The following is a 20437-nucleotide window of genomic DNA, read 5'->3' on the forward strand; positions in this document are numbered from 1 at the left end:
GAGCAACTAGGTATCAATCCAAGCAGTGGTATGTGAAAGTCAGACTCATAGGTGGATGTGTGCTTGCCAATGTTGGGATATTCAAGTAGAAAAATACTACAAGGTGTCTATTTCTGGTTAGTCCTTATAACTTTGGTGGATAAGATGGTGGGGACAAATGAGAATGGTAGGAGACATTGGCTCCATAGTTCCTCCCACCCTTTCCATCCACCAGCAATACAGGGCTGATGTTAAATGGTCTGTTGGCAGAAAGTGCTACAGCCATTGCTGCCTCTTCCTCTTCCCATTAGTGTCATCCAATGGAAAAGGAAAAGAGAAGGGATGGACTGCACTTCAGCCACTAAAAGTCAGCCGTAGCTGGCTAATGCTGGACTAACATCTCAGGTCAACAAGGGAAAGGTGGATTTATCGGTGGTGAAATGTTGTTAATGCATGACCGTCAGCTGTGGGTGGATTTCTAAACTATTCATTTCCTCCTTAAGATCTTTTGCATCAGATGCCCTGTTATAGTCCAGGTTGGCTGCTGAGCCTGGCTGAAGGCAGGAGAATGGACTAGTCATATTCTGAAGTCCCTTCTGGCCATACTTTACTATGAACCATGACTATGAGTATGAATATACTCATTTTAATCACAGTGTACATTGGCAGTTACATGAATTCTTTTATTTGTCTTTATTACTCTGTTTTCATGATATGGAAAACAGTCAAACCTGCAGTTCAGCTACAGAATGGCTAATACTTGCAGATAATAAAACAGCAGCAACTGTCTCCCTAAACCTTCATTTCTCCAGTAGTTTCTCTGCACTCCCAGAGCTGTCTCTCTCCCCAGAGGTATTCCCCAGCAATGTCATTATACTGACTTCCTCCTGCTCCCTATCAGTTACTGGGAGCCTTCACCAAGTTTTGGTTAACCTTCCTGACTCATACTTACCTCAGCAGGAAAGGGGAAGAGTTACACATTTTCAGCATTTATTTAACTGCAAGGTTTATATGCATTGTTTTCCGTATTTCCCTAAATACAGTATCAGACAACTGATATAAATTGAATTGTCTTTGAACTAAAGGATTCTAATTCTTTTTGAACGTTTTATTACTTCTTCCAGATAACAAGGATAACCTTCATCTTTCTGCATTTTACTTAAGATACTATATAGCTTTACATATATGTGAAGACCCTTCATTTTTCTTCCATAGTAAAGCATGTAGAATTGTGAAAAGTGAACTTATTATTTATTACATGATAATTAGCTTTTTTCTTGTGAGGTGCAACAAACTGTGTGCAGTTGGAAATAGGAATTCAATTACAGAAAGGACAAAAAGAAAGCTGAATTACTCAACTTCAGTCAAAAGCCTAGAGGGGCTTAGAAAAGGTGTTAGAAAAGTGGAACATGACTCTTCTCAGAGGTACACAGTGAAAGGACAAGAGGCAATGTCACAGATTTCAGCAATGGAAATTTCGACTGCATATCAGGAGAAAATTTTTCATGATGAGAATAGTTAAGAACTAGAGAGGTTGTGGAATTTCCATCCTTGAAGACTTTTAAAAGTTGACTGGTTAAAACTCAGAGCAACCTGATCTAACTTTGAAGCTGGTGCTGCTCTAAGCAGGAGACTGGATTAAGTGACCTTGAGAGGTTTCTTCCAACATGAATTAGTCTGTCATTTTATGGGTCTAAGTTATCTGTTATTTGCAGATATTTGAGGTGGGTAGGAGAAAATGTGTTCTGAAACATCTGGTTTCCCTTAAAACTTCTGGCAGAAAACAATCTGACTACATATTTTTCTTTAGTTTACATTTTAAAAGATACAATACATTTAGTTATTTGTATCATATTTAATAATTTCAACTTTAAATAAGTGTATTTTTTTTAATCGTTCCTATTCTTTCATGTTCCCCCTGTTGCAGCTCAGGACAATACAGGAAAGGAAGTAACCTCATTTGAATGCAAATAGCAACTTTCTTTTTAAAGAAAAGTAGCTTGCAACTCAGATCTGTAGAATGAGTGCTAAAATCAGGAGGAACTGCACTTGAACTGCACATGGTGAGCTATGTACCCACTATCGCCACGGCGCTTAAGGTTCTTAGTTGCCAAGGTTCTGTACATAAGCTTTCATAGTATTATTCTACATGTTTTCAGAGCAGAGTTGAAGTACAGGATTTACCTGTATGAAGTATGGCAATTAGTCACATGTTGGCCAACAAGGAGAAAACAAAATATGCAATGCCCATAAATGGTAAGAAAAGCACAATTTTTTTTTTTCCTTGTCCCTTTATTAAGATGTTCCAACTGCTGCAATACATAGAGTAAGACCCAGTAAGGCAGCCTCACCCAATTTCCAAGCCTGATTCATCTCTAAAATAGGCCATGCTGTACAGAGATTAAGGATTGTGAAAAAGAAACAAAATACAGCTGTGACTGTATAATTAAAAGCTATATAAGAATGAATGTACAGAGAGCACTACATTATGCTTATACAAGCAACCTTAATTCTGTCATTTCTTGATACTGGAGTGTTTGACTTACAAACACCTAATTTTTGTGTCAAAAGACATGTAAGTACAACCTTATGATTTAATATACTAAATATAACCTTTGTATGTTGTTTGGTATAAATAAGGAAGATGTCAAGAATGCCACACAAATAGAAACTACGTCAATTTTGACAGTTAAAACGAGTTTTTTAAAAGTGTATTGTTGGTCATGTTCCCGTAGTACTGTAGGGACTACAGCAATGCAATACCAGAGCTCAGCCAGGTGGCAGTGAGAGGAGAGCTCTTTCATCTCATCACACAAGTAGGGTTGCATGTAAGGAGAACCAAAAATACTATCACAAGGGTGGGACCATGCGCAGCAAGGACTGATTTGGACCCTGAACCCCAGCTGGTCCCCCTTGTCCAGCACCCCAAGTCCAGCCTCCGACTTGACTTCCAGTGACTGACAGAAGGAGCATCTCTACACTCCCACCCTTGTGATGGGACCAGTGCAACCTCAGACATACATTTTTTGCAGAAAAAAAATGTCTACTCATTTTTAAACTAAGAGTAGAAGTTTGATAGTTTTTATTCAACTTCCATTCTGTTTGTGGGATCCTTAGACATCAATAGGGGAAGCTTTTAAATGCCTTGAAGCGAAAGTGCTGTTTCTTCATTACATGAGCATTTGCAGCACTCTTTCTACTGAGGGTATTTATTCAGAGGTTGCAGCTGAATCCCATAGAAGTAAATGGGAGTTTTCTCTGAAGAAGAAAGTAAAAAATGCTAAACAGACTGTTAACTTTTGTTGGGGTTTTGGGGCTTTTTTTTTGTCCTGAGAGAGTTGAATCTAGTTCCTTGTGTCCTTTGAAATATTACATTTTCTCGGAGATGCTTTCTATTATGTTTTCCTTTTTGCTTCACTAGTGTACTTCAGATGTGCCTCATTCAAGACAAGAGATTATGATTTTCACGTGCTACATTTGCTTAGCCACAGGCCAAAATAAATATTACCATTCCTGAAACCTTAAAGTCCTTCTTATACTGAATATGGCACTCACCAGCAAGCAGAACAACACACAGACTAATTAAATATTATTAAATAGTAATACTGAAAAGTAAGTCTGAGAAGTGGGTTTTCTAGGCATTCATTCACAGATCCACATAACAATCAAGGTTAAGAATAAGTGATTGCATTTCCTCTTTGTTACAAAGCCATAAATATTCCACCTTGCTGTGAAAGTTTCAGCAAAGACAACAGTGCCTCAAGGATGGAAAATACTTAGTGTGATGCCATTTTCCACAAGATATATATGATTGTAATGGTGTATAATGCAAACAGATTTGCATGGCTGTTCACTAATAATCCTTGAGCATCCTCAGTCTCTTTGGAGATGATAACCTCATTGTTCTAAATATTTTTGAGTCTTTGCAGGCCTGTTTCAGTGTAATAAGGAGAAGCTGTAAAACTGTCATGACCTCCACCCCATAACTAAAATAAAAAAGGATGGAGCTAGAAAGCCTTTTGTAAGAAGGTATATTAACAATTGAAATATGTCCTCTCCATTGTATCAGCAGGTGATGATGGAAAAAGTGATGTACATACACATAGAATAAAAGCTGTTCTCAAAACTTTTTTAAAAAAGGCTTTATTTTATTTGGTAGAAAGCTATAAATTATACATATAAAAATAAACTATACCCAGCTGAACTATTATTAGGCAGTAATTTTAACCTATCCATTCCTAAAGCCATGCTGTGTAGGATCCTCTCTCATGGTTTACAACCTCAGAGGCATCCCTTTGGTACTTACCTAAAGGTTATTTTTTATTCTCTATTTAGAACAGATTTAGACCCAGAGCTTTTTTCAAGGTTCTATGTGCTATTCCAAACACAAAAAAATACACAGGAGTATCATTACAGATTTGAAGTTGCAGTTATTCCCAGATGAAAATATAAATAATAAAGGAGATTCAGTGCAAGACGTATGAATGTGACTGAGAGATATAAAACTTAAAATGATCCTTTGTGTAGGATACCTACATCTGTAAAACAGTTGGAGCTTCTGAATGATCTAGAACAAGAGGATAAGTTTTATCCATCCAAACACTTGGGTATCTTTCCATTAGACATACATTTCTAGGCCCTAGATCTTGCAGAAGATTTGATCATGTGGGGAAGTTTTGATGTACGATTTGCAGCTGAAGGGGAGAGGAGAGTGATGTCTCATGTGTGAATTAGACATTTTGTAGCTAATGAGTCAATCTGTACCTATTTCTTAAATCAATTTTCCAGGAACTTTTCCTTTTCTCCCTCTCTTTACCAATACTGTTGGTCTAAAAACCACCTGAAGTGGAAGGAATGTACTCTACTGGGTGTTTCAAGGCAGATCATATCACTGGAACAAATAATACCTCTAAAGACCAAATAAAAATTGTGACTGCACCCAAATATAAGCCTGAACCATATGGTTAGTTGGGAAGTACTCTAGATGACACAGCCTTAGCGTTCAGAAAAAAAAATCAGTTCCAGGCTTACATACTCAGTTTGTCCCATCTTTATTCCAACTAGCACTAGTGTTTGTAAGCTGGATTTATACCCATTAAAACACTGTGCTGAAACAGCTGCTTCTCCTTTCTCCCTACCTTCCTACCTCCTTTCACTTCCCCAGGCATGACAAACATCCCAACATTTACAAGTTTAGGAATGCAGGTGGCTGAAATAAGCAGGTGGAAAGAAGGTGGATCAGGTTGAGTGTAATTGTAACAACAGTTGCCAGGTTTGTTATATACATTAGTTAATTTAGCAATACAGAAAGAATTTTAACCAAATAAAAGATAATATATGCAAGTTACTTTATTTACTATGTTTTTGCCAAGCTTTTAATCAGATTTGGCCTCTCTGAAGGTATAAGACCCAGGAAATGTTTTACCTGTACAAAATTACTTTACACCCTCAGGAAATGAAATTCTGATCCTTTTGAAGTCAGCATCTTTTGAAGAAACAGAATACATGGGGATGAAATCTCCCAGTCTCTAGAATTTTTTTATACTTTGGGGGTGATTTGAGGGAAAATACAGGTAGGGAAGTATCTTTACCTCATTTATTCTTCCTATAATTGTGTTTAACTTTCTGCATCATAACATATCAGTAACTCACAAAGGCTCAGAGAATTACCTCTTTAATTTACAGTTGGGCTAAAGTCCCTTCAGTCAGGAACAGCAATTAAATATCTAAGTCAAGAAGAGAATGTGATCTCTTTCACACTTGGGATTCTCCTTGATGGTCAGTTCACACCACTGTGAGCACAACTCAGCATGAACAGTAATATTTAGACTTAGTTGAAGCTTATTACTTTAACAAAATAATTTGTTACCACTGCTAACCTTTTATCCCACAAATTGCCAGCCTTCTGGGAATGCCTTAGAATGTAGGAGTTTTGGTTTGAGATGTTGGTTTGAGCACATTACCAACTGCTAGTTTATGTGTTATGACTTACAGTGTCAATAAAACCCTATAAAGATGTCATTCTTAGGAAAATATATTTTTCCTATGGATTTTGACTGTGTATAAGTGTGCAATCATAACATTCCTACCAGAAACACCAAGTTAAAAACCACTGCTGTAGCCAAAATGGCAATCTTTTCTGGCACCCCAGTTTACATTTTATTTTAATTAAAGACACCTTGTTTTACAATTATTATGCTGTGGTATAAGACCCCTGAAAGGAATCCAGTTAAGTAACAGCAAGCTAAATGGTAAAAAAATATTTGTTTACTCTTGAGATAGTAATCTTTTGTATTCATGAAATCACTAATTAATGTCTCTCATAGAGGTGAAATTTGCACTGCAGAATTACTGAGGGGGCAAAAGGAGGTAATTTTCTTTTACCATTACTGTTGTGGGCATCAGAAGGTATATGCTCATTACTGTCTAGATTACAAGTTTCTAACATACCCAGAATACTCCAAATTTCCATCATAATACCCTCATTCTAATAACATTATGAGGATGACTAAAACAGAACACAGCCTTTCAACTGGGGTATGTTAACAAAGTGCTGATGACTTAAATGTAGCCAATGGTAAATTACCTTTGAAAGGTCTCCAGCCTCCAAATAGAAGCAGATAACAAACACGTTCCATGTAACCCAAAGGACCAGCCAGACGGCATACTGCAGGGAGGAAGAAAGAAACAGCACATTAATAATTTCACTATCAATTGAGTTAAACTCAGTTCATTAGACTATTAGTTCAATCCAAGACAAGAGTATAAATATGGTGCATATAAATAAAAATGTTACATATAAAAGAGAATCCAGAATAAATTATTCCATTTCACAGACATTCTAAAGTGACGTAGTGAGTACTCAGTCACACCAGAATATCTGTATCTGGGAAAACAGCTAATAGATCTGATATTTGAATTTGAGACTAATCTGGATCTCTTATTATTGTTCAGATGGGGAATACTGCAATATCAAGAGAGGCATGTAATATCAATTATATGTGAGAAGGGCAGAGCTGTTTATTCAAATGGTTATTCAAATATAACTTACTAAATAACAAAGTCTAATTGAATTAGGCACTGGATTCTGCAACACTTTGGATTTAGTCTCAAGAAACTAAAACTATATATATAACCTCAAGAAAATAAACCTATATATAGAGGTTATTTTGCAGTATTTCTACAAAATATGGAGGGATTTGGTCATGACATCTGCCTCTGTCAATATATTTTGTGGCATTCCAAAGCATGATTCATAATTATTCAACACCCTCAGGAGTAGACTGCATTTTAAATTACCAATTTTCTGGGGTTTAGTTTGGTTGTGGTTTGGTTTGGTTTACAGTGTATAGGAGAATTATTCATGCTTAATCAATATCTGTTCATTGGTGGTTGCCAAACTTCTTATTCACATATCTGATGTGGGTATTGAAATACATGTTTTCTCTCCTTCTGTCCACTACTTTGTTTCTTTTTTGTATTCATAAGACCTTATGTGCTAGGACTGGAAGCTACATTTCCCTGACATAATGCTGGAGGATCTTGTATAATAAAGCTTGACCTGCTGTTGCCACTCTTATCTGTCACTGCTTGAGAACTTCACTTGACAAATTATTCCATCATCTAATAAACCTTAAAATCTACAAATGTTTTTTTAATGGCTGTTGTATCTATCCTCTATTTGTTCACAATTCAGTTCTTCATGTTTGCTAATTTCATTCCACAGACCCACCGCACCGCATATGTGTGAAATATGACAGACATGACACTATTCCCTACCTGTTATCGCTGAGGAATATTTCCTCCTTTTATATCATCAGCCCATTTCTCTCATGTATTTACAGACTTTCTCTTCTCCAAACAGTTTTCTCCAAACTGTACTGATTAAATTTTGTTAAACTACTTTTCCAAATCAGGAAACACTGTTTTCTGCACACCTCCATATTATATTCACCGTCTGAATAAGCAGACAATATTTTCAACTGTACACTATCCATCCCTTACAAAAAATACATGACAACCATTGTTTGTCATGAATGACAATCTCATTCTCTAAATTCAGTAACAAGCTGTGTAGGATTCTTGCATTTCTCTTGCAAGTGCTGTTTTGCTCAGACTGTCTATCATTCAACATGCCATTTTCTACTTAATCTTCTAGATACTGTGAAAGTTATACAATTCTGTCCTTTCTCAGGGGATCTAAAGTGAGACTATATCCAACACGAGTAAAATTTAGGCCTGTTCCAACTTCTTATTTTTATAGATAACCAACTGCCAATCAGCCTAGCTATTAGGTAGACCATGTACAGATTTTAAAGAATAATGATAAATATTGGTTTGATCTAATGGAAGCTAACACAATTTTAAAGGTTCAAATTGCTTTACACAGAAGTAATTTTAGGTAATTTAAAGCATACAGATTACATATACTTTACAGGACAGCTCTTTCTGGTCCATTGATCTGGTCATAGATCATAGATTCATTTGGGTCAGGATGGACCTTCTGGAGGTCACCTGGTCCAATCTCTGCTCAAAGTACGACCAGCACAGATTAAGTTGTGCAGGGATTTGTCCAGCTGAGGTCTGAATATCGCCAGGGATGGAGATTTCATGGCTTCTTTGATTCACATCTACTCTTTGAGAGTAGGCTGCTCATAAAAACTCATAAAACTTTGGAACATGGGAACTTAATTCAGATGCATGGTCTTAACACACTCTTTATTTTTTTTTTAACCGACTCCGAAACATTAAGCATATGGAACGTTTCATTTTCCTGTAGCTTGCTCATGGTACACCTGGCTTTGTATGTAACATGGAGCATTATAACTACCAGAACAAGAGAAGGAAACATTAATTTAGATTCAATAATCTTAGTTGGGCATTTTTTTTTTAACTCTGCAGCATTCTAACTTGCTGGATTTTGCCAGTTATTTTAATACTTTAATGTTATATAAAGTATACATATATTCTGATGGAGTTAATACAAGTATTTCATCTGACACATGAAGATAATTGGATTTCTTATAGTGAAAAATCTAAATACTGCATTTAGACTGGTTTCCCAGAGAAATGAGACTTAAGCAGTAACATCCAGGTGTGATGTCTGTTCCTTTGAAATAATTTCTGTGCTCCTGAAAAATTTTAAGCTAACTGGACAAAAGTCTAGAAGATTCAAAGATATTTTTTCACAAAAGTTTCAGGAAAATAGGACTACAAATGGGAAGAGATACTCTAGTAAGTCCTCATATAGAGAAAGACTTACAAGATCACATTTTACCAGTAAACACGAAAAGGGAAAAAAATGTGGGAGAGCCACAGGAAACTAGGTTTCATTAGATCAGCTGTTCATGGCACAACTTGTCACACTGCATGCAAGCAACAGCTGATTAAAAATCTCCCTGTGCACAGCACATGCAGCAGAACACTCCAAGGCACTTTGGAGTTGCTTGTCCCAGCAGAGAGCCTTATGCTTACCTGAAGAAGTGAAACTTCTTTTTTCCACTGTCTAGTCTATCACCAAAAAAATGACGAATTTATCTGACTTTTAGATACATTCTTTTAACAAGCATCTGCTGTTATTGGACTACAGCTAAGGTCTAAAAATGTCTTTTAAAAGTATGTTTTAAACTGCTTCCTTTTGAAATATTATATTGAGTGTTTGCTGCCTGAATTCTGCGGATAAACACTGAATATAATTGTCTTGAAATACAAGGATGCTTCTGCTTCCCACTGTTTCTTGTTTCAGATGCTTCAGATCTAGCACATCTCTTATCTTTGGATCACATGCAGCCATAAATGCCTCTTGTTGTCTATGTGCTTCAGCAAATTGTTGCGGAAATTCAGCTCTGAAGGTCTGTGACAATGAACAAATCCCGCTGGTACTCTCTATTATATGTATCTAATTAGAAACACATTTTATAAGAGTTCTTCAAAGGACTATAGCTGTATTTTTTTCTCATATGTGGGAGTTCAAGACAGCTGCATTATATGACAGAAGACACCACAATGCTACAGCAGTCTCATATCAACAAGACAAGAACCTTGATACACACACACTTGACCAAGCAGGAGATACTGACAGGAGGCATAGCAATGACAACACAGATTATTATTTTTATGGAAATCCACACTGTAAAGAGGTATAACTGGAAGGCTAACACTGAAGATTTAAATACTTGCTATTTTGCAAAGTTGTAGCCAATCAGTAAAAGTGTTTTGTTTTGTTTTGTTTTTTAAATAAATTATATAAATACAGCTCTTTTATGGTAGAATACACTTACCATTCTTCAAGTAAACATGAATTTATAACACTCTACAAAGAATTATGAGAAATATTACCTACTTTATATTTTATTGATACTGTGTAGTTACAGGTTTGAAAATTTGCTATGAATCTTCACAAATTAATATAGGATGTCTTTTTTCTTGGGGAATGGGAAACTGAATTATTAAAATACATGTAACTACTAAGAATCCATACATCCCTCTTCACACTTCTTTCAATTTTGTCTAAGTCACATTACCTCCATTTTACTAACAGGGAAACTGAAGGTGAAAGAAATAAATGGCTAGACTTAATTCCACAGCCCAATAGAAAATGATCACAAGGGCACAAGAACTAAAGATCCAGGTAGCCCATTGCTGCCAGAACTCACATCTAATACTCGTCACTTTGCCTGGAGGAGACATATGTCACATACTTTTTGAGTATAAATAGTAAGCAACTCTGATAGATATAAGCATTTTAAATTTAAGCATTTTTTTCACAGAACTTTACATGGCATTTCTCTTGCTCCCAAATTCTTTTTGGATATGCGAGTCCATTACAATCACATTTGACTGAGGGATACAAGGGCTCCAGAACCACAAGCTACTACCTTGTGCAATTCAAACCAAATGAACTGTTGTTGTGATTAGTGATTTGCTACTTATCTTCTTTTTAGAAATGTACAAAATTTTAGTTCCAGATTCTTCCAAATCTGAAAATATTATGCCCCAAGACCCTTGCATGCTCTATGCAGGAAAAAGAAACTAAGTGCATTTCTAAAATGATAATTACTACATTTGGCATAGTAATTGAAAATGTGATTGTTTATGCTATCTGGGCAACAGTACCTGAGTTGTTCAAAGATAACCTGGAGCCCAACACGTCTGAAATGAGCACCTCTTTCCAATAACACAGTAACAACTGTTCACAGTTATAATTATCTTTGCTTCTAAAGTTATTTTCCCCTAATTCCTCTGTCTATGAAGATACATCACTTAGAAATACAACTTTCAAACTTATATTTTTCTCATCAAATCTGATAATGAATGGAATTCCGAATACTTGACACCAACATACTATCTAAACTTAGCGATAACATTCAGCTAATCTTTGAGGTGCCTACAGCTCTGCTTACCTTTAAAAAGCCCCTCTGAAATAGAAACAACTGTTTGGTGGTTAGCTGTTCCTGAACAGTTAAGTCCGTGGTTTAGTTGTCATAAACTTCTGTGGTGTTGTCTGTTTGAACTTCTTCAGCACCAAACAGTAAAAGTTCTGCCTCACTTCCACCATCCTGGAACTAGTAAAAGATCTCACCTAGATTTCCCTGGGAGAAGTCCATTTGAAGTGGCAAAGACAGCAGTCTACAGGGTGACTTCATGTGGCCATGGTAGGCACCAATCTCTAATTTAATCTGCTCTGCACATTTTGCTGTTTCCTTCCCATTCCCATTGCCTGAGGCTTTCTCCTGAGAGCTGATGATGGCGTGGGAAGCACAGCTTGGTGGGGAGTCCAGCTTTAGAAACCAGCAGGAGCCACACCTCAGTGGGAAGCCTCCAGTGCAGAGCAGGATCAGAAACCACAGCCTGACTCCAAAGAGGAATCAGGAGCCAAATTCACACCCAGGAGAGATTCAGTTATTGAATGTATGAGGACTAGCTGTTTTAAGCAGAACTGCTGCTCTCAGCAACATAACACAAAGAGCAACCACGCTCCGCTTTTAATGATCCAGATGAAAGTCTTCCCTGCCCAGCAGTTACCTACAGACCTCGATAGGAGAGAGCTCAGGGCCAAAACCAGTAGCCTTGACAACAAATAATAATGTTCCTGGCAGCAGAGGGCTTTGTGTAACCAGTTCAACTTCACTAAATGTTCATTCACTTTCTTGAATGTACTGGGAATCTCTTGCAGCAATGACATAATCTTCTGGATTTTTTTCATTGCTTGTTCGTTGTCACAGAATGCAGCTTGCACTAATTTTTCTTGGCTGAATTCTTCGTATCGTTAGGACTTAGACTCTTCTTGCTGTTTTGTTTGGGGTTTTTTAATTATTATTATTTTTAAACAATCATTGCTATAGTGTCAGAGCTGTCCATCTTTGTGAGTTTCTGTTTCTAAGCAAATGTGAATTGATTTTGTATGATCCATTTTTGAGTTGCTGGACTTTTCTGTCTCAGGTTGAAATGACAGTCTAGTTTGCCTGCTTGTGTTTATCAGGGAATTTTTTAATCTTTGGCATTGCGAGTCCTTGGCTCTTCAGTCTTTCATCAGTCACAAATGTATATATATTTTCTCCTTCCCATTGCTCCCTCAGGTAAAAAATATCTCTGACATTTTGCTTCCTTTACATTACACTTTAATACTTAGTGTTCTCTGTCAAAACCGACCGAAAGATGCTGAACTGTCAAGTGCATCAGAACTGGTCACTATCAAACAGAAAATTATTGTTGGATTGGGGTTTTACTCCTGAGCAATCACTGCTTGCAGATACAGAGCAAGTGCTGCTTAAAATTTCTTCCCAGAGGCTTCTATACATCCAGTGGCTATGTATAAACGTTCAAGCTCCTTGGGCTGTTTTATAAGCCCTGATTTTATATAGGAGTGTATTAACTCTATTTTCCCCTTGATTTGTGTTGGAAGAATCAATAAGCATAAAAGGAAGGAAGAAATCTGAGGCACATTCTGGTCAGGTCACAGAATCAGAATCATCATCAAGGATAGAAAAGACCTTGAAGATCATCCAGTCCAACCATTAACCTAACACTGACAGTTCCCAACTACACCGCATCCCTAAGTGCTATGTCAACGTGACTCTTAACACCTCCAGGGATGGGGACTCCACCACTGCTCTGGGCAGCCCATTCCAATGCCTAACAACCCATTTTGTGAAGAAATACTTCCTAATATCCAGTCTAAACCTTCCCGGGTAAAACTTGAGGCCATTCCCTCTTGTCCTATCACTTGTTACTTGGTTAAAGAGACTCATCCCCAGCTCTCTGCAACCTCCTTTCAGGTAGTTGTAGAGGGCGATGAGGTCTCCCCTCAGCCTCCTCTTCTCCAGACTAAACAACTCCAGTTCCCTCAGCCGCTCCTCATAAGACCTGTGCTCCAGACCCTCACCAGCTTCGTTGCCCTTCTCTGGACACGCTCGAGTAATTCAATGTCCTTTTTGTAGTGAGGGGCCCAAAACTGAACACACTAATCGAGGTGCGGCCTCACCAGTGCCGAGTACAGGGGTAAGATCACTTTTCTGTCCCTGCTGGCCACGCTATTTCTGATACAAGCCAGGATGCTGTTGACCTTCTTGGCCACCTGGGCACACTGCTGGCTCATGTTCAGCCGGCTGTCAATCAACACCCCCAGGTCCCTCTCTGACTGGCAGCTCTCCAGCCACTCCTCCCCAAGCCTGTAGCGCTGCTGGGGGTTGTTGTGGCCCAAGTGCAGAACCCAGCATTTGGCCTTATTGAAACTCATCCAGTTGGCCTTAGCCCATCGCTCCAGCCTGTCCAGGTCTCTCTGCAGAGCCTCTCTACCCTCAAGCAGATCAACACTCCCACCCAACTTGGTGTCATCTGCAAACTTTCTGAGGGTGCACTCGATCCCCTTGTCTAGATCATCAATAAAGATGTTAAACAGGAGTGGCCCCAAAACCGAGCTCTGGGGGACACCACTCGTGACCGGCCGCCAACTGGATTTAACTCCATTCACCACAACTCTTTGGGCCCGGCCATCCAGCCAGTTTTTTATCCAGCGAAGTGTGTGCCCATCCAAGCCACAAGCAGCCAGTTTTGCCAGGAAAATGGATGGACAGCCCAGAGCCTATCATGTTGTTATGATGTGCGGTCACCCCTCAGTCTACTCATAGTCAGGGAGTTACAGTTTGGGTGGGACTCACTGGGTTCCTTTTTTTTTTGGCTTCTTTTGGTTTGTTTCCATTTTCTTGTGTGTTAGAATTATTCTGGGCTCAGAACGTACAGCAGAGATGCACTTTTTTTCTGAAGACATAGCTCCAACTCCTTCTGCACAAGAGTAGCTGGATTTCTACATTGCACATTACTGCAGGAGTTGTATCCATCTGCCCACATTTAAATGTCTGCAATGCAGATGTCCTCCTCTGAGCAGTGTCTAGATTCCCATTACAGTCAATTGAGAGGAAAAGGCACTTCCAGGGCTTGTTTTATTTCTCAGTGTCTGACACAGATCACTCCACTCTTGCTGTTTGGAAAGCTAAACTACTCCAAGGCAAAATTCCCAGTGTCACAGAGCCCATTAAAAATCTTGTACCAGTGACATAAAAAATGAGATAGTAACACTGCACTATGCAGATATGCACTCCCTTTTTTCCACATAAACAAAAAGAACAAAGCAATTTAAATGTCACCAGTGTAAAATATCCCCAAAGGATTGCTGAAAAGACATCTGAGAACTATTGTCTCTTGTATCCTACACACACTGATGGTCTGTTAATGTTTAAGGTTGAATCATTAATTTGTTCATTTTCTGTTTCTTGGATTCACAGCTTTTTAGTGGAAAAGACTGGGAGAAGTGTTAACATGGCAGCTGCTTTTGGCTACTACATTACTTCTGTTTGTTTTTCAGTTTCTGTTTCAGTGTCCAACTGTACCATCTTAAAATATCACCCTAAACACTAAATGACAAACGTCCATTCCAAGAACCCGCAAAAAACGCAGGAGACATATTGGCCCATTCATAAAGCCTTCATAAGAAAGATGCACAATATTTTCTCAGTATAGTCACTCTATTCTTAATACATAATGATTTCTTTTCATATGATGCCGTAAGGGTGAATGGCCAAAATGTAAAAGTAAGCACACAGAAACACAAAACTTATATTTTAGCATTATTCAGTCAATTTACTACATTACACTGGGTGTTACAAATATTCTAGATCCCTAAATGAAAGTATTCTGTAACTAAGGAGTTACTTTAAAGACAGTTTTATTTAAAAAGACAATATTTCTTACAAATGGGGAGTAGAGAAATTTTCTTCTTGTCATCTTAAATTATTTTCTTTGTTTTTTTGTTTGGGTTTTTTTTTAGTTTTCTTCTGCATCCATATGTTAAAGCTCATGACCTTTTTAAGAAAAGTGCATTATATGTAGTAAGGAAAGTAAGGTAAGGCAGAAATTTTAACAGAACCTATTTATTTTATCTTTTGACTTAGCAGTAGACATTTAATTGGTTTGGCTTCACTCATCATTCAATTCCTGTACTTCTTTTGATCATATCTTTGTTGTGAAACATTTACCAGCAGGAAGCAACTTCAAATATCTGAATACTCAGTTTATTGCCACACAGCACACATCCACCCAGCTGCAGAGACATACATATACATGCATATATTCACAGATGGATTGATATTTTTCCTCTTATGTTACCTTCCTAGTTTTTATGGGCATTCTTTCTTTTGTTTGTGGAAGAGACTATAAAGTCTCTCAAAATAGAAATGACTAATTGAATATAAGTAACAGGAAAATGACATACAAATAATTCTCATTTAAATAGAGCTCAAAATGTTTTCTTTATATTGGAATTCTAGTAATATCTCTATTTTTCAAGACATAACTTGAGCTGTTCAGGCAATAGTGAACCTTAAAATAGTGTTGCTTTGATCCTCTTCTATATATCTGCTTCAGTTCCAACATGAATCTAACAGGATCTACCTCAAGAGCTACTAGTACTAGAAATCGATGCTGTACAAGATCTAAAAACTTGAAACCATGGCTTTGAATCAGCATTATTTTCTGAGCAGTTCTTATCAGCTGTTAAATACATATTATAGTTGGCATAGAAAAGAAGAAAGATAGAAATCAAAATGATGTGATTTTGGAGGTTCGGTTCTTCAATGAAAAGGCTAGAAACATTTTGATAGATTTTTTTCAAACCCTGTCTTCTAGACCATTCTTAAGACACTAAGCATTTCAAGCCCTAGATTTCCTCAGAGTTTGTATATAGTGATCAGTGTAGAAATTGCTTTCACAAGAATTCAAGCTGTCATCTATGGATATTTTTAAATTATTAGATCTTAGGGGAAAACTGCAGGAATTTTTTCTGTAAAATTTCACTGTAACTTGTAGCACCACAGAACATTTTACCAATGAAATACCAATGAATAAAAAACATGAACAAGATCATTGGCTACTATAAACTGCTATTGGTTTATTCAAGGCTTCACCTGAGACTCATTCTTATGACGGAATGAATCCACTGCAAAAGAATCCCACACATTTAGCTCAAAAGTGATAGGTGGAAGAACAGATTTGTATGTACAAATCTGCCTCAATTGTTAAGAAATATTTGGAAAAATGCTCAAGAATAGATTGTGTAATTGCTTTTCTGCAGAATATGTGAATAGCCCCTTAGCAAGAAATGGTGTTGCTCCCTCCCTGCCCATTGCCCCATCTGGGGACCACCACCCTACCGAGAGGGTCCACTGATGGTACCAGTTCTTGAGAGCAGTCCACCAAGGTTTACTGACTGTCAAACCCTTCTGTGGGTAGCAGTGCTTCTCCATGTGGACTCTGTGCCATGCTCACCCTGCCACATGCTTGCACTTCATCCAGCGTAAACCAGCCTCACCAGCTGAGGACCACTTCTCTAGGTCCTTTTCAACCTCAGGCAGCCCTAGAAGGAACCTAACTATTCTGCTGAGTGATCAGACCTGAGTGGGAGCATTGTCTCTCCCTCCTGCTTGGACTGGACAATGTGCAGACAGGAAGGCAAGGTGGTTTTGTCCAAATAAAATAAACATAAGAAATATATTCTTGCTGTAATCTAATGAGAAGGGCTTCCCACTGGAAAGATGGGAAGCCATAATTTCTTTCAGACATCAGCGTATTGGTAGAGCTACACATGTATTGACTGTTTCCTTGGTGTCTCTGGCCTTTTCAGAAACACCCAAAAAGAAAAATCTTGATTATAATTCAGTCATTGAACAGTTTATTTTAATGGAGCTTTTAGCAGCTGTGCCCATTTAAATTCCCTATTAAAAATACAAATCAGGACACTCAGAATTCTTTCAGTGTTCATTTTTAACAGAATGCAAAAAATAAAATTAATAGATACTGTTGCTAGGAACAGAAGTATACTGACATTTATCTAGATTCTTTTATTGATGCCTCAGTATTTGAGTGCCAACTGCAACTATTTATAAAGGGAATCCATCTCCCTCAGTGAATACATCAAATTTCTTGCTAAAACTAAGCCATTTACAATAAGATCTTTTTGATAAATTGAAAGGTTTGTATTCAGCTTCCCAGATATTATCTTCTTCCTTCCATTTTCTTTGACTTAACACCTTAACAGTCAAAGCCATGAGAAACCTGGCCATTGGGTTCACAGGGCTTTGAGTTTGGTCCTTGGTGTTCATATTCCAAAGGAGATTTAATTAAAGCTAAAGATATATTTGTCATAGGAAAAATAAGTGAGTACCATCAGGTGCTTTCTTACCTCTCTCTCTGAACTGTTTTCTAAAGCACAAATTTTAAAAAATTCCATAATTTTGGGAAAAAATTGGATGGTGGCTAAGACACGAGGAGAGTTTGTGTCTCCAGGCTGGGGAACAGAGCACACAGACTTTCTAAGTCACTGGCTGGCAGCTCTCTTTTGAGCGGTTGGTGACTGTTTTGAAAGTACCAGTCAACTGCAAAGGTCACTTCCCATTCTTTGGAGATCACAAACATACATAAATCGGATCTGCGGAGTGTTCTAATTTAAAAGGACCACAACTAGCACAGCTGTTTAGTCAACTGTAGTATGGAGCCAGACTGAATTTTGTTTAGGAAGCTACGACAGTTGGGTGGATGGAGCCAAATTCTAGATGCACAAAAAGTAGCTTCATGAAACAGTATGGTGAGCAGTGTTAGATGCAACTTCCTTGTGTTAGATGCAACTTCCTTTTGTAGGGGGTGCATACTTGTGAGATTGTCACAGTGCCCACAGGAGTGTGACTGACACACTGAGTGATGTTAATGAGCCACAGGGAGGGGAGAGAGGAAGACAAAGAACACACTTCCCCTTCCCTTATTCCCTTCTGGTACATCTGATTGGCAAGATTTCCTGATTTGGCAAGATCAGTATATTTTAATGCAACATGGCTTTTTTTTCAGTCCTTTTCAATCTTGAATGTATTCGATGAGATAAAAAAGAAATTGGAAGCTATAACAATAAGTAGATACTCCAACATCACTCTTTCTAAAAGAGCATAAAATTCAAAATGGACTTTATTTTCTAGTTTCTTCAGGGAAATTTAAGACTATGTGTGTCTAAATACCATTCATTTCACACTGAAACCAGACTGAATGTATTCAAAGAAAGTACTATTCTAAAAATATCTTCCATATCTATCAATCAATCAATCAATCATCAATCAATATCTGACTTTACTCAAATTACCAGAACTCATTACACTTTATTTGTTTATTGGATGAATTATGGCCTTCCTCAGGAAGGTTTACACCCAGCTCTGTGTGCACGTTTGGCTCTGTATTATTCAGGAAACAAAGAAAAACCTTCTCTTACAGTATCTTAGAGAAACTGTCTTCTTCTTCAATGTCAACTTGCATCAAAAAAACGTTAGCTAAAAATATTGCATGCGACAGGTTCTTCCGGTTCTGAGAATAAACTGGTGATGTAATCAGGTAATACTGTGGTCCAGCCCTCTTAATATACATAGACTGGCCAAATTCTATTTTCCTGATATTCTGTTCTTAAAGAATAACATAATGTTCATTACTGATGCCTCTGAGTCTCTTTCATTCATGATGTAACCTCGAAATCCTTCTTTTTTGGTAAAATTACAGTAATTGCATTTCTCTGTATCTGATTTTCTTTCCCTGAAAGTACCTGTTGTTTCTTTCCACTGCGTATCTCAAATACCCTAAATAATGTTTTACTCTCCTTCCTCTGGAACTCCAGTTTGTATCTCAGTTTTGGGTGCTTGTTTTGGAATGGCAAAGGTTATCATTACTATTTCTTTTACTGTTAACTTTCTTGTCTCAAGTACCTTCCAGATCAAACATTCTGAAAAAGTTCTTTATAATTTAAAAGTAAAACAGGAGAGATTTTCGAACACCATCCAGGAGTAAGACTGGCATTTCTGTAACTACAGATGCAAAAAACTCAGGACATTTAATCGTTAAGACATCACTGACTGGGAAGCCTGCCACCAACATCCACACTTGATGCACATACATTGTCTTTTGGCTCTCTACAGTTATGCCCATCTGCTTCAGTGGCATGGTGCCCGCTTATCAGCTAGTTGGACAGTTTCAGTATGCAGAGGTGCCAAGTAAGGGTTTTACATGGGTAGCCTGTATAACCCTGAAAGTGCCATTTCTTTTGTAGGAAGAAATGCTAGTGCTGAGATACTAATAGACTACGTCTTTGTACATTTTTTTTTTTTTTTTTCACTCACTGAAGGTGGGCTTTGCCAAAACCATTTTTACATCTCTTTTACAAAGAAAGCTATGGTATCAGTATTAAAATGGAAAGAAAGCAGTATCTACAGATAAGACACTGATGAACAAAGCCATTATGAGATAAAATTCAGAGAGTATAGCAGGTTAGGAGTATAGTTTAAATATTGTGCACTATATGCCTCTAACTCAAAGGACAAAAAAACTATGCAAAAATACAACCTCACCTCTTTTTACAAATTTTGAAACAAGGAAAGCTTTGGAAATGCAGAATTGGATCACACTGAGAGGACAGCCAGAACACAGAGACTGGGAGAACGCCCCCCCTGCAAACCAGGAGGAGTCAGTGACCTACTGCATCACATAGACATACACAATCTATAGACTGGATGGAATACACCTGAGGGTGCTGAAGGAGCTGGCTGGGGTGCTTGCCAAGCCGCTTTCCATCATTTCCCAGCAGTCCTGGCTGACCGGGGAGGTCCTGACAGATTGGAAATTGGCCAATGTGACGCCCATAAATAAGAAGGGTCGGAGGGATGATCGAGGAAATTTCAGGCCTGTCAGCTTGACTTTGGTGTCCAGGAAGCTGATGGAGCAGTTCATCTTGAGTACCATCACACAACACATGTGGGACAACCAGAAGATCAGGCCCATTCAGCATGGGTTTATGAAAGGCAGGTCCTGCTTGACAAACCTGATCTCCTTCTACGACAGGGTGACCTGCTTATTGGATGAGGGAAAGGCTGTGGATGTT

At 37.9% G+C, this 20437-nt stretch overlaps 1 protein-coding gene across 1 annotated transcript in view; it reads right to left on the minus strand.

The window, feature by feature from the left end:
- The window catches only part of NKAIN2 (sodium/potassium transporting ATPase interacting 2), a 578259-nt gene that overhangs the window by 258681 nt on the left and 299141 nt on the right, over nt 1-20437 (minus strand). The window contains exon 3 of the mRNA XM_074819203.1: nt 6566-6646. Within this exon, the coding sequence (XP_074675304.1) occupies nt 6566-6646 (81 nt within the window). The remainder of the gene's footprint in view (nt 1-6565; nt 6647-20437) is intronic.

This window comes from Strix aluco, chromosome 3, assembly GCF_031877795.1.
Source record: "Strix aluco isolate bStrAlu1 chromosome 3, bStrAlu1.hap1, whole genome shotgun sequence".
Classification (NCBI taxonomy): domain Eukaryota; kingdom Metazoa; phylum Chordata; class Aves; order Strigiformes; family Strigidae; genus Strix; species Strix aluco.